Raw genomic sequence first — 15,180 nt, 5'->3', positions numbered from 1 at the left:
ATCCACCTGCCTCTATCTCTCTCACACACACACACATCACCTGACAGAAAGGAGACACACACGCACCAACCACATCACCTGACAGAAAGGAGACACGCATGCACCAACCACACCGCCTGACAGAAAGGAGACACGCACGCACCAACCACATCACCTGACAGAAAGGAGACACGCACACACCAACCACACCGCCTGACAGAAAGGAGACACACACGCACCAACCACATCACCTGACAGAAAGGAGACACGCACGCACCAACCACACCGCCTGACAGAAAGGAGACACGCACGCACCAACCACTCCGCCTGACAGAAAGGAGACACGCACGCACCAACCACTCCGCCTGACAGAAAGGAGACACACACGCACCAACCACATCACCTGACAGAAAGGAGACACGCACGCACCAACCACACCGCCTGACAGAAAGGAGACACACACGCACCAACCACATCACCTGACAGAAAGGAGACACGCACGCACCAACCACATCGCCTGACAGAAAGGAGACACGCACGCACCAACCACTCCGCCTGACAGAAAGGAGACACACACGCACCAACCACATCACCTGACAGAAAGGAGACACGCACGCACCAACCACACCGCCTGACAGAAAGGAGACACACACGCACCAACCACTCCGCCTGACAGAAAGGAGACACACACGCACCAACCACATCACCTGACAGAAAGGAGACACGCACGCACCAACCACATTACCTGACAGAAAGGAGACACGCATGCACCAACCACATCACCTGACAGAAAGGAGACACGCACGCACCAACCACATCACCTGACAGAAAGGAGACACGCACGCACCAACCACATCACCTGACAGAAAGGAGACACGCACGCACCAACCACATCACCTGACAGAAAGGAGATACTATTTGCAACTATTCCTTTAGTTATGCTATGCCAGGTAAGCTCAATCAAGCCCAGATAATGTTTTTGAAATGATGCGAAATAGTATTTGAACCCAGCTGTGGTGGACAACACACACACAGCTAAATGAAGCAGTAACACAAGGTGCTGTTTATTTTGACTGACCTTTAAAGCTCTGTATGCACAAGCCCTCCCGCAAGCACCGCCGCTTGGCTCGACGTGGAGGTAACTTCTTTAGACATTTATTTAGAGTAGTAATAATCTCTGCCAGTATTTACAGTCTAAGAGAATGATTGAATACCAGCTATTTCTTTCCTTTCAAAATGAATCGTCTGAATGTGTATCACTTGACTTTCCGTGTTGTACTATACGCTGTGTATGATAGGTGCTGAGGAAAGATCCATATAAGAGTCACTCTTGACGTTCTGTGTTGTACTATACGCTGTGTATGATAGGTGCTGAGGAAAGATCCATATAAGAGTCACTCTTGACGTTCTGTGTTGTACTATACGCTGTGTATGATAGGTGCTGAGGAAAGATCCATATAAGAGTCACTCTTGATGTTCTGTGTTGTACTATACATTGTGTATGATAGGTGCTGAGGAAAGATCCATATAAGAGTCAATAAATTGATGAATAACTAATGAGTTCAACGATAAAAAACAACAGTTTCTCTCTCCCACAGGGCGATACGGGTCTTCAAGGTCTGCCTGGTCTAAGTGTAAGTATGCAGTCTTTTATGCTGCTGTCTTCATATTAATCTATACACACACACACACACACACGGGGGGGGGGGGGGGCTTGGGGGATGAGGAGGGGGGATGAGGAAAGTGGAAGGAGGAGGAATGAGGGTGGATGAGGAGATTGGAAGGAGGGGGATGAGGGGGGATGAGGAGAGGGGAAGGGGGAGGAATGAGGGGGATGAGGAGAGGGGAAAGAGGGGGGATGAGGAGAGTGGAAGGAGGGGGGATGAGGAGAGGGGAAGTAGGAGGAATGAGGAGAAGGGAAGGGAAGGGAAGGAGGGGGGAAGGAGGAGGAATGACGGGGGGATGAGGAGAGGGGAAGGAGGAGGAATGAGGGGGGATGAGGAGAGGGGAAGGAGGAGGTGATGAAGGGAAGGAGGAGGAATGAGGGGGGATAAGGAGAGGATGGGGGATGAGGAGAGGAGGAGGGATGAGGGGGGATGAGGAGGGGAGGAGGGATGAGGGGGGTTTAGGAGGGGAGAGAGTGATTTGGAACTGCTCAGGTGAACAGTCTCAGTGTCACATTACCATCCACCTCTGTGCTGTCTGGGAGGTCAGGCAAGGAGAGGCTAGACAGGTGTAGATGAGGATGGTTAACCCCCTCTCTCCACACCTCTCCTGGGGCTTGGAGCATGGTGGAGAGCAGGCAGGTAGACCACTGGTCTGGAGCTCTGGGGGGAAGGATGGGAAGGGCAGGAGGAGATGAGAAGGGGGTGACAGGTAGCATCCATGGTGGACCTACATGTGTGAGAGAAGTTGAAGACATGGTTTCCTTCACTCTGTCTCAACTTTGAAGTTTTATTAGTCAAATTATCACGTATGCTGAATGCAACAGGTGAAAGGCTTACTTACAAGCCCTTAACCAACAATGCAGTTTTAAGAAAATGCTTTAAGAAAATATTTACAAAGAAAAAAAAGTAACACAATAAAATAAGAATAACGAGGCTTTATACAGGATGTACCTGGTCAATGTGTGGGGGTACAGGTTAGTCGAGCTCATTTCTACATGTAGGTAGGGGTAAAGTGACTATGCAGAGATAATAAACAGTGAGTAGCAGCAGTGTAAAAACGAATGGAGGGGGGGGGGGGGGGGTGTCAATGTAAATAGTCCTGGCGGACATTTGATTAATTATTCAGCAGTCTTATGGCTTGGTGGTAGAAGCTGTTAAAGAGCCTCTTGGACCTAGACTTGGTGTTCCGGTACCGCTTGCCGTGTGGTAGCAGAGAGAACAGTCTATGACTTGGGTGACTGGAGTCTTTTTTGGGCCTTCCTCTGACACCGCCTAGTATATAGGTGCTGGATGGCAGGAAGCTTGGCCCCGGTGATGTACTGGGCCGTACGCACTACCCTCTGTAGCGCCTAATGGTTGGATGGCGAGCAGTTGCCACACCAGGCGGTGATGCAACCGGTCAGGATGCTCTCGATGGTGCAGCTGTAGAACTTTTGAGGATCTGGGAACCCATGCCAAATCTTTTCAGTCTCCCAAGGGGGAATAGGTTTTGTCGTGCCCTCTTCACGACTGTCTTGGTGTGTTTGGACCATGATAGTTTGTTGGTGATGTGGACACCAAGGTAACTCTCGACCCGCTCCACTACAGCCCATTTGATGTTAATGGGGGTGTGTTCGGCCCTCCTTTTCCTGTAGTCCACAATCATCTCCTTTGTCTTGCTCACGTTGAGGGAGAGTTTGTTGTCCTGGCACCACACTGCCAGGTCTCTGGCCTCCTGCCTATAGGCTGTCTCATCGTTGTCGGTGAAACAGCCTATAGGCAGGAGGCCTTACCACCATTGTGTCGTTAATGATGGTGTTGGAGTCCGCGTGGCCAAGCTAGACTTGGGTGAACAGGGAGTACAGGAGGGGGCTAAGCACGCACCCAGCTCTCCTCTCTTCTCCTCAGTTCTCCTCTCTTCTCCTCTCCTCTCTTCTCCTCTCCTCTCTTCTCCTCTCCTCAGCTCTCCTCAGCTCTCCTCTCTTCTCCTCAGCGCTCTTCTCCTCAGCTCTCCTCTCTTATCCTCAGCTCTCCTCTCCTCAACTCTCCTCTCCTCTCTTCTCCTCTCTTCTCCTCAGCTCTCCTCTCCTCAACTCTCCTCTGCTCTCCTCTCTTCTCCTCCCCACTGACTCAGTCTAGGAGTTCCAGACGCCAGTCTCTCCCAGTAGACCCTCAGCGTTTAGTGAATCCCAGTAGAAGCCTCAGCATGCTTCATGCATAGTGCTCCTATAATTGGGCTGGCTGCACTGTCTGCTTGTCCTCTCTAGTTCTGTTAACATGAGCCCAGGGGAGAGGGAGCTTAGTGGGAGCATAGCCTAGAAACTCCTAGAGAGACTAGTAGATTAATATACACACATGCATGGGTGCACACACACTCACAGAGACGCATAATGCTCACACGCGCACACACAAACAATGCATGAACCCACGCACGTACACACACACACACTAATACACACAGGGCCTGGCTGGTGGTAATAGGGGAGGTGATGGGTGAAGATTAAGAGTATACTGTGAGTGGTTAGCTAATTATCTGCCCTGCCACGTCTCATTAGCCCTGGAGCGAGGCAGAGTGTGTGTGACACCGTCCCTTTCATGTCACCCAAATACTTACCAAACCCCAACCGAAAACTGTCACCGTTGACGAGCTATTTACACTAGCTAATTATACATTAATAAGAGACGAATCAGGATAACAGAAATTCTATCCTGGCTATCGAGAACACCATGGTTGGCGTTACCAGGTCTTCTCACAACAGACTTGTAAACAACATTGCAGTGATAGTGGACGTACTATCACTGAACACTTACTGAACGCTACTAAATGGTAGTATAGATGAACTAGCCGATATACCCCATTCAGGTTAACCCAAGGATTCCCTTTTACAAGTACTGTGTAGATATGCTATACATTGAGAATGAATTGAGTGAGTGAAGCAGTGCTTTGTAAGATAGAACATAGTGTTTTATAGAGGGGCATCACGGTTCCTAGCTGTCAGTCATGTTTACAGCCGCTGTCACAGATACCAAAGGCTTGTCAGCCGTCTTGTTAAACGATAGATTTCTGTCCACCATTTTAAAGAAGCAATCTGTGATTTAAAAAAACCCATTGAAGCCGCCACCCTGCCACAGTTTTGGTAAACGGCTAAGGACTGCCCATCCATGAGATCAAAATTATAGTTTTAACCATGTTCTGAAGCTCAGCAGGGCGAGGCAACCCTGTTCCTGGAGTACACAGGTACTGCAGCGTTTTGTTCTAACTAGGCACCACACCTGACCAACTGAGCTAATTGATCAGTTCAGTGATTGCCTAAATTCAACACACCTGGACTTCCAGGTTGATTAAATCAAAAACAGGAACTGCCTACCCCTGATATGCAGTGTTTGTTTACAATTATATTGTTTACAAACAATGGAGTAAAATAGAAGCTTATATTTGGGGTTTTGATGGGGTACGACAGTTGAACTAAGCTCATGAAGCATTTGAAGTTATCATGGGTATATAACACCCCCCTCCAAAATGTACAAAACTGGATGTACCAACTACAGATTGCACCTTTAAGCACAGAGACAGGGGCCTGTGAGTGACACATTCTGTACACGTGTCATGTTATGAATGGCTATTTTCTGCAGCTGCTGCTTCCAAGAAAAAGGCCTCAGTGTTTTTGCGAGGATGCCAATTGAAAGGGGACACCACTTATTTGGGATGGATGTGTAAGCTGATAGGTTGATCTGTGGCCCTGAATGTGGACAGTAGTTTGTGAGGACAGACAACTCTGTCCGTCCGTCTGCCTGTGTCTGTCTGTCTGTCTGTCTGTCCGTCTGTCTGTCCATCCGTCTGTCTGACTGTCTCTGTCTGTCTGTCACCTGTCCGTCTGTCCATATGTCTGTCTGTCCTTTTGATTGTCTGTCTGTCTGTCTGTCTGTCTGTCTGTCTGTCTGATCCCCTCCCTTCCACCCACATCTCCAGCCCCCTCTGACCCACATTCACAGCAGCATTTTTCAAAGAATTGTTACGAGATTACAAAAACCATAACCTGCCACATTCTGATCAATCTACAAATGCTGTTTTGTTCTTCTGATTGAACTATTTTGTATAGTGTAAAATGTGTCTTCAATTAGACTGATATTGTAACGGTCATATTGTAGTTGTCATTGTTTTCTCTTGTTTGTTTCAGGTGGAGAAAGAGGGACTCAAGGGAGATCAGGTATATTCATATTTTCCTTGACATTTCATTGTTTTTATGTGGTACACAGAGTCTGAAACTCATATCCTTATGCACCCACCAACACATACCTCTCTATGCTGTTTTGACAGGCTGTTAAATAAACCAGACATGAAACCAAACAGCCCTCTCCTCCTGATCCAAATCAATTTGATGAAGTGCACTTTTTATTATGTCATTCGTCACGGAACAATGGCCCTGCCTAGGTCAGATTTACAATAGACCCAGGCATACAGCAGTTTATATGAGGCCTTGTCAGAGGAGGAATGACAACTGCAGGAGTTATGTTGGAGAACTATGGGAGTTCCTAATATTGATGGCGTACGAACATGTTATCATTGTGAATGACAACTGCAGGAGTTATGTTGGAGAACTATGGGAGTTCCTAATATTGATGGCGTACGGACATGTTATCATTGTGAATGACAACTCTACAGTGTTCTTTATCATTTGAAATCTTCAAAACACAGTTTGTTTGATTTAAAAAATATATGTTTTGGTCAAACTTTACTTAAAGCCTGCAGATATAATGCTTCATAACTTGTTATTTTGTGTTATATTATATTGTGGCATAATCAAATCAAATCAAATTCTATTGGTCACCCATACACATATTTAGCAGATGTTATTGTGGGTGTAGTGAAATGCTTGTATTCCTAGTTCCAACAGTGCAGTAGTATATAACAGTGCAGTAGTATCTAAAAGTGCAGTAGTGTCTAACAGTGCAGTAGTATTTAACAGTGCAGTAGTATTTAACAGTGCAGTAGTATCTAACAGTAGTATCTAACAGTGCAGTAGTATCTAACAGTGCAGTAGTATCTAACAGTAGTATCTAACAGTGCAGTAGTATCTAACAGTGCAGTAGTATCTAACAGTGCAGTAGTGTCTAACAGTGCAGTAGTGTCTAACAGTGCAGTAGTATTTAACAGTGCAGTAGTATTTAACAGTGCAGTAGTATCTAACAGTGCAGTAGTATCTAACAGTAGTATCTAACAGTGCAGTAGTATCTAACAGTAGTATCTAACAGTGCAGTAGTATCTAACAGTGCAGTAGTGTCTAACAGTGCAGTAGTGTCTAACAGTGCAGTAGTGTCTAACAGTGCAGTAGTGTCTAACAGTGCAGTAGTGTCTAACAGTGCAGTAGTGTCTAACAGTGCAGTAGTGTCTAACAGTGCAGTAGTGTCTAACAGTGCAGTAGTATCTAACAGTGCAGTAGTGTCTAACAGTGCAGTAGTATCTAACAGTGCAGTAGTGTCTAACAGTGCAGTAGTATCTAACAGTGCAGTAGTATCTAACAGTGCAGTAGTGTCTAACAGTGCAGTAGTGTCTAACAGTGCAGTAGTATTTAATAGTGCAGTAGTATCTAACAGTGCAGTAGTGTCTAACAGTGCAGTAGTGTCTAACAGTGCAGTAGTATCTAACAGTGCAGTAGTATCTAACAGTGCAGTAGTGTCTAACAGTGCAGTAGTATCTAACAGTAGTATCTAACAGTGCAGTAGTGTCTAACAGTGCAGTAGTGTATAACAGTGCAGTAGTGTCAACAGTGCAGTAGTATCTAACAGTGCAGTAGTGTCTAACAGTGCAGTAGTGTCTAACAGTGCAGTAGTGTCTAACAGTGCAGTAGTGTCTAACAGTGCAGTAGTATCTAACAGTGCAGTAGTGTCTAACAGTGCAGTAGTATCTAACAGTGCAGTAGTATCTAACAGTGCAGTAGTGTCTAACAGTGCAGTAGTGTCTAACAATTCACAACAATACACAGAAATCTAAAAGTAAAAGAATGGAATTAAGAAATATATAAATCTTAGGACAAGTAATATTGGAGTGGCATTGACTACAATACAGTAGAATATAATACAGTATATAGATATGAGATGAATAAAGCAGGATGTAAACATTATTAAAGTGACTAGTGTTCCATTATTCAAGTGGCCAGTGATTCCATGTCTATGTATATATGTCAGCAGCCTCTGCAGGGTTGAGTAACCGAGTGGAAGCCGGCTAGTGATGGCTGTTTAACAGTCTGATGGCCTTGGGATAGAAGCTGTTATTCAGTCTCTCGGTCCCAGCTTTGATGCACCTGTACTTACCTCTACTTCTCGATGATAGCGGGGTGAACAGGCCGTTACTCGGGTGGTTGATGTCCTTGATTTTCTTTTTGGCCTTCCTGTGACATCGGATGTTGTAGGTGTCCTGGAGGGCAGGCAGTATGATCCCAGTGATGCGTTGGGCAGACCGCACCACCCTCTGGAGATCGCTGCAGTTGCGGGCGGTGCAGTTGCCGTACCAGGCGGTGATACAGCCTGACAGGATGCTCTCAATTGTGTGTCTGTAAAAGTTTGTGAGGGTTTTAGGGGCCAAGACAAGGTTGAAGAGACACTGTTGCACCTTCTTCACCACACTGTCTGTGTGGGTGGACCATTTCAGCTTGTCTGTGATGTGTCCGCCGAGGAACTTGAAGCTTTCCACCTTCTCCACTGCGGTCACGTCAATGTGGATAGGGGTGCTCCCTTTGCTGTTTCCTGAAGTCCACCATCAGCTCCTTTGTTTTGTGACCTTGAGGGAGAGGTTATTTTCCTGACACCACACTCCGAGGGCCCTCACCTCCTCCCTGTAGGCTGTCTTGTTATTGTTGGTAATCAGGCCTACTACTGTTGTGTCATCTGCAAACTTGATGATTGAGTTGGAGGTGTGCGTGGCCACGCAGTCATGGGTGAACAGGGAGGATAGGAGGGTACTATGGTGTTGAAGGCTGAGCTGTAGTCATTGAACAGCATTCTTACATAGGTATTCCTCTTGTCCAGATGGGATAGGGCAGTATGCAGTGTATTGGCAATTTAATTGTCTGTGGATCTATTGGGGCAATAAGAAAATTGAAGTGGGTCTAGAGTGTCATGTAAGGTGGAGGTGATATGATCCTTAACTAGCCCCTCAAAGCACTTCATGATGATAGAAGTGAGTGATACGGCGCGATATTAATTTAGTTCAGTTACCTTTGCTTTCTTGGGTACAGGAACAATGGTGGACATCTTGAGCATGTGGGGACAGCAGACTAGGATAGGGATGGATTGAATATGTCCGTAAACACTCCAGCCAGCTTGTCTGCGCATGCTCTGAGGACGCAGCTATGGATGCCATCTGAGCCGACAGCCTTGCGAAGGTTAATACGTTTAAATGTCTTACTCCCGTCATCCACAGAGAACAAGAGCCAACAGTCGTTGGGAGCAGGACACGTCGGTGCACTTGTGTTATCCTCAAAGCAGGTGAAGAAGGTATTTAGCTTGTCCGGTAGCAAGACTTCGGTGTCCGCGATGTGTCTGGTGATAATCCGTGATTGTCTGTAGACCCTGTCACATACGTCTCGTGTCTAAGCCGTTGACTCGCAACTCTATTTTGTCTCTGTCTTACACCTATGTTACAGTGCCTTGCGAACGTATTCGGCCCCCTTGAACTTTGCGACCTTTTGCCACATTTCAGGCTTCAAACATAAAGATATAAAACTGTATTTTTTTGTGAAGAATCAACAACAAGTGGGACACAATCATGAAGTGGAACAACATTTATTGGATATTTCAAACGTTTTTAACAAATCAAAAACTGAAAAATTGGGCGTGCAAAATTATTCAGCCCCTTTACTTTCAGTGCAGCAAACTCTCTCCAGAAGTTCAGTGAGGATCTCTGAATGATCCAATGTTGACCTAAATGACTAATGATGATAAATACAATCCACCTGTGTGTAATCAAGTCTCCGTATAAATGCACCTGCACTGTAATAGTCTCAGAGGTCCGTTAAAAGCGCAGAGAGCATCATGAAGAACAAGGAACACACCAGGCAGGTCCGAGATACTGTTGTGAAGAAGTTTAAAACCGGATTTGGATACAAAAAGATTTCCCAAGCTTTAAACATCCCAAGGAGCACTGTGCAAGCGATAATATTGAAATGGAATGAGTATCAGACCACTGCAAATCTACCAAGACCTGGCCGTCCCTCTAAACATTCAGCTCATACAAGGAGAAGACTGATCAGAGATGCAGCCAAGAGGCCCATGATCACTCTGGATGAACTGCAGAGATCTACAGCTGAGATGGGAGACTCTGTCCATAGGACAACAATCAGTCGTATATTGCACAAATCTGGCCTTTATGGAAGAGTGGCAAGAAGAAAGCCATTTCTTAAAGATATCCATAAAAAGTGTCGTTTAAAGTTTGCCACAAGCCACCTGGGAGACACACCAAACATGTGGAAGAAGGTGCTCTGGTCAGATGAAACCAAAATGGAACTTTTTGGCAACAATGCAAAACGATATGTTTGACCACACACCAATTTTTCAGTTTTTGATTTGTTAAAAAAGTTTGAAATATCCAATAAATGTTGTTCCACTTCATGATTGTGTCCCACTTGTTGTTGAATCTTCACAAAAAAATACAGTTTTATATCTTTATGTTTGAAGCCTGAAATGTGGCAAAAGGTCGCAAAGTTCAAGGGGGCCGAATACTTTCGCAAGGCACTGTACCAGTCTTACACCTATATAACCTGTCTTACACCTACAGTATGTAACCAGTCTTACACCTATATAACCAGTCTTACACCTATATAACCTGTCTTACACCTACAGTATGTAACCAGTCTTACACCTATATAACCAGTCTTACACCTATATAACCTGTCTTACACCTACAGTATGTAACCAGTCTTACACCTATATAACCTGTCTTACACCTACAGTATGTAACCAGTCTTACACCTATATAACCAGTCTTACACCTATATAACCGGTCTTACACCTATGTAACCAGTCTTACACCTATGTTACCAGTCTTACACCTATGTTACCAGTCTTACACCTATATAACCAGTCTTACACCTATATAACCAGTCTTACACCTATATAACCGGTCTTACACCTATGTAACCAGTCTTACACCTATATAACTAGTCTTACACTTATGTTACCAGTCTTACACTTATGTTACCAGCCTTACACCTATGTTGCCAGTCTTACACTTATGTTACCAGTCTTACACCTATATAACCAGTCTTACACCTATATAACCAGTCTTACACCTATGTTACCAGTCTTACACCTATATAACCAGTCTTACACCTATATAACCAGTCTTACACCTATATAACCAGTCTTACACCTATATAACCAGTCTTACACCTATATAACCAGTCTTACACCTATGTTACCAGTCTTACACCTATATAATCAGTCTTACACCTATATAACCTGTCTTACACCTACAGTATGTAACCAGTCTTACACCTATATAACCGGTCTTACACCTATATAACCGGTCTTACACCTATATAACCAGTCTTACACCTATATAACCAGTCTTACACCTATGTTACCACTCTTACACCTATGTAACCAGTCTTACACCTATATAACTAGTCTTACACTTATGTTACCAGTCTTACACTTATGTTACCAGCCTTACACCTGTTGCCAGTCTTACACTTATGTTACCAGTCTTACACCTATACAACCAGTCTTACACCTATATAACCAGTCTTACACCTATGTTACCAGTCTTACACCTATATAACCAGTCTTACACCTATATAACCAGTCTTACACCTATATAACCAGTCTTACACCTATATAACCAGTCTTACACCTATATAACCAGTCTTACACCTATATAACCAGTCTTACACCTATATAACCAGTCTTACACCTATATAACCTGTCTTACACCTACAGTATGTAACCAGTCTTACACCTATATAACCAGTCTTACACCTATATAACCAGTCTTACACCTATATAACCAGTCTTACACCTATGTTACCAGTCTTACACCTATGTAACCAGTCTTACACCTATATAACTAGTCTTACACTTATGTTACCAGTCTTACACTTATGTTACCAGCCTTACACCTATGTTGCCAGTCTTACACTTATGTTACCAGTCTTACACCTATATAACCAGTCTTACACCTATATAACCAGTCTTACACCTATGTTACCAGTCTTACACCTATGTTACCAGTCTTACACCTATATAACCAGTCTTACACCTATATAACCAGTCTTACACCTATATAACCAGTCTTACACCTATATAACCAGTCTTACACCTATGTTACCAGTCTTACACCTATATAACCGGTCTTACACCTATATAACCGGTCTTACACCTATGTAACCAGTCTTACACCTATGTTACCAGTCTTACACCTATATAACCAGTCTTACACCTATATAACCAGTCTTACACCTATATAACCAGTCTTACACCTATGTTACCAGTCTTACACCTATGTAACCAGTCTTACACCTATATAACTAGTCTTACACTTATGTTACCAGTCTTACACTTATGTTACCAGCCTTACACCTATGTTGCCAGTCTTACACTTATGTTACCAGTCTTACACCTATATAACCAGTCTTACACCTATATAACCAGTCTTACACCTATGTTACCAGTCTTACACCTATATAACCAGTCTTACACCTATATAACCAGTCTTACACCTATATAACCAGTCTTACACCTATATAACCAGTCTTACACCTATGTTACCAGTCTTACACCTATATAACCAGTCTTACACCTATATAACCAGTCTTACACCTATATAACCAGTCTTACACCTATGTTACCAGTCTTACACCTATATAACCGGTCTTACACCTATATAACCGGTCTTACACCTATGTAACCAGTCTTACACCTATGTTACCAGTCTTACACCTATATAACCAGTCTTACACCTATATAACCAGTCTTACACCTATATAACCAGTCTTACACCTATGTTACCAGTCTTACACCTATGTAACCAGTCTTACACCTATATAACTAGTCTTACACTTATGTTACCAGTCTTACACTTATGTTACCAGCCTTACACCTATGTTGCCAGTCTTACACTTATGTTACCAGTCTTACACCTATATAACCAGTCTTACACCTATATAACCAGTCTTACACCTATGTTACCAGTCTTACACCTATATAACCAGTCTTACACCTATATAACCAGTCTTACACCTATATAACCAGTCTTACACCTATATAACCAGTCTTACACCTATGTTACCAGTCTTACACCTATATAACCAGTCTTACACCTATATAACCAGTCTTACACCTATGTTTTGCATCTGACAGGGTCCACTTGGCCTAACTGGAGATACGGTACGCCCAGCACCAGCAATTAAACTTGAATGAAATATAATCTAGGTATTTTCATACAGCAATTAAGCCAACTAGGCAGCCAGTGGTCTTTGTGCTGCACAGGAGGTTGGTGGCATCTTAGTTGGGGAGAACAGGCTAGTGGTAATGACTGGAGCAGAATCAGTGGAATGGTATCAAATACATCAAACACATGGTTTCCAGGTGGTTGATGCTATTCCATTTGCTCTGTTCCAGCCATTATTATGAACCGTCCTCCTGTCAGCAGCCTCCACTGGTGTGCTGAGAACATGTGGATCTAACATCTGTCTCCATAGCAGCTTTATAAGCAACAAGCTGTTAACCCATAGCCTGATCCAGGATCTGTTTGTGCTGCCTTTCTTACTCATATTGTCATTGACAACCGGTCTGGGATGAGGCCATGAGTTTACATCTGTCTCCACAGAAACAAGCTGGACACACACTCATTCCAACACTGAATGCCATCCAACCGGCCTATCTAGGAATCCATCCAGCATCCAGCTAGCCTGGTCCATTGCTGTCCTTGTCGAGCCAATCTTCCTTTGGCATGGCAATGAGTAGGAAGGCATTGGCATGATAGCACAAACAGATCTGGCACCAGGCTAGCATCCATCCCCTCTCTCTCTCTCTCTCTCTCTCTTATACAGAAGCAACATTTCAACAAATAGCAGAATATCAATGGCGTGTCAAACAGAGTAAATGCTGGGCTATGTGTCCAGTTTACTGGTGCTATGAGAGGCCTAGACCGTGAAGCTAGGGTAACGCAACACCCATAGCCTGGCCATACACAAATGACAGCCCTGCTCTGATACCCTTCTGTCTTCTGTCCCTAGGGATCCCCTGGGTTACCAGGTCAGACGGGGGCTCTGGGCAAAGAGGGAAAAAGGGTGAGTAAACGCCACACACACAATCACACACAGGCACTGCTACTCTTTGTGTGGCCTGGGCTGGGCCTTTCCCCTGCTTCTGGACCCCTTCCCCTGGGGACTACCTGACAACAGCTGAGGACAGCGTGTGGAGTGGATGTAGGGGCCTGAGTAGGCCTGGGTGGGCCTGGTAGGGTTGAGCCCTGGGGGAATGCTAATAGTTGGACTAGGTTTAATAAATGTCTCTGAGAGGTCAACATGACTGGCAGCACACGTGGCCAGTCCCAGCAGGCAGCTGTCCTAAGCAGTGTTATGTTTCCTATAAAGGGCCATACAGGGTTAAAAGAACAATGCCTGTGACTGTACAAACAAGAACATTCCAGTTCTACCCAGTTGGCCCACTTGGATTTCACCTCTTGCTACAGTCGAGCAGTCTTAGAGCTCTCACCAATTCCTAGAGGTACTGCAGTGGTCAATGTCATTTTTACATTTTAGTCATTTAGCAAACGCTCTTATCCAGAGCGACTTACAGTAGTGATTGTATACATATTTTCACATTCAACTTAGCCTTGATTAAACTACATCATGATACTGTGAGGCTTCAGATGCAGGATCTTAATTTGATTGTTGAGTGTTGAGATTGTCCCGTTATGTTGGTTTTCAAACGTAAGTAGTGTAAGTATAGTGTATTCACTTTAGAAGCCAATCCAAAAGATGACTTGTTAGAGGCCTGATTGGTCTCACTTTTTCTCCATCCCTAGCAAACACAGCTGGTTAATCAACTTGCTTTCTAAACTGAAGATCATGATTAGGTGATTTAATTTAGTTATTTTATTTCACCTTTATTTAACCAGGAAGGCTAGTTGAGAACAAGTTCTCATTTACAACTGCGACCCGCCCAAGATAAAGCATAGCAGTTCGACAGATACGACAACACAGTTACACATGGAATAAGCAAACATACAGCCAATGATACAGTAGAAAAAAAGTCTATATACAGTGTGTGCAAATGTGGTAAGATAAGGGAGGTAAGGCAATAAATATGCCATGGTGGCGATGTAATTACAATATACCAATAAACACTGGAGTGATTGATGTGCAGAAGATGAATGTGCAAGTAGAGATACTGAGGTGCAAAGGAGCAAGATAAATAAATAAATACAGTATGGGGATGAGGTAGTTGGATGGGCTATTTACAGATGGGCTATTTACAGATGGGCTATGTGCAGGTGCAGTGATCTGTTAGCTGCTCTGACAGCTGGTGCTTAAAGCTAGTGAGGGAGATAGAA

General features: G+C 44.2%; 1 protein-coding gene across 1 annotated transcript in view; it reads left to right on the top strand.

Moving 5' to 3' along the window:
* Positions 1-15,180, top strand: part of LOC109877320 (collagen alpha-1(XIX) chain) — a 180,759-nt gene that overhangs the window by 66,980 nt on the left and 98,599 nt on the right. Inside the window, exons 15-17 of the mRNA XM_031817027.1 lie at positions 1,578-1,613; positions 5,804-5,833; positions 13,859-13,912. Coding sequence (XP_031672887.1) covers positions 1,578-1,613; positions 5,804-5,833; positions 13,859-13,912 — 120 coding nt within the window. The remainder of the gene's footprint in view (positions 1-1,577; positions 1,614-5,803; positions 5,834-13,858; positions 13,913-15,180) is intronic.

This window comes from Oncorhynchus kisutch, unplaced genomic scaffold (assembly GCF_002021735.2).
Source record: "Oncorhynchus kisutch isolate 150728-3 unplaced genomic scaffold, Okis_V2 scaffold915, whole genome shotgun sequence".
Lineage (NCBI taxonomy): Eukaryota > Metazoa > Chordata > Actinopteri > Salmoniformes > Salmonidae > Oncorhynchus > Oncorhynchus kisutch.
The sequence above is the reverse complement of the archived record's forward strand: the minus strand, read 5'-3'. Positions and strand labels throughout refer to the sequence as shown.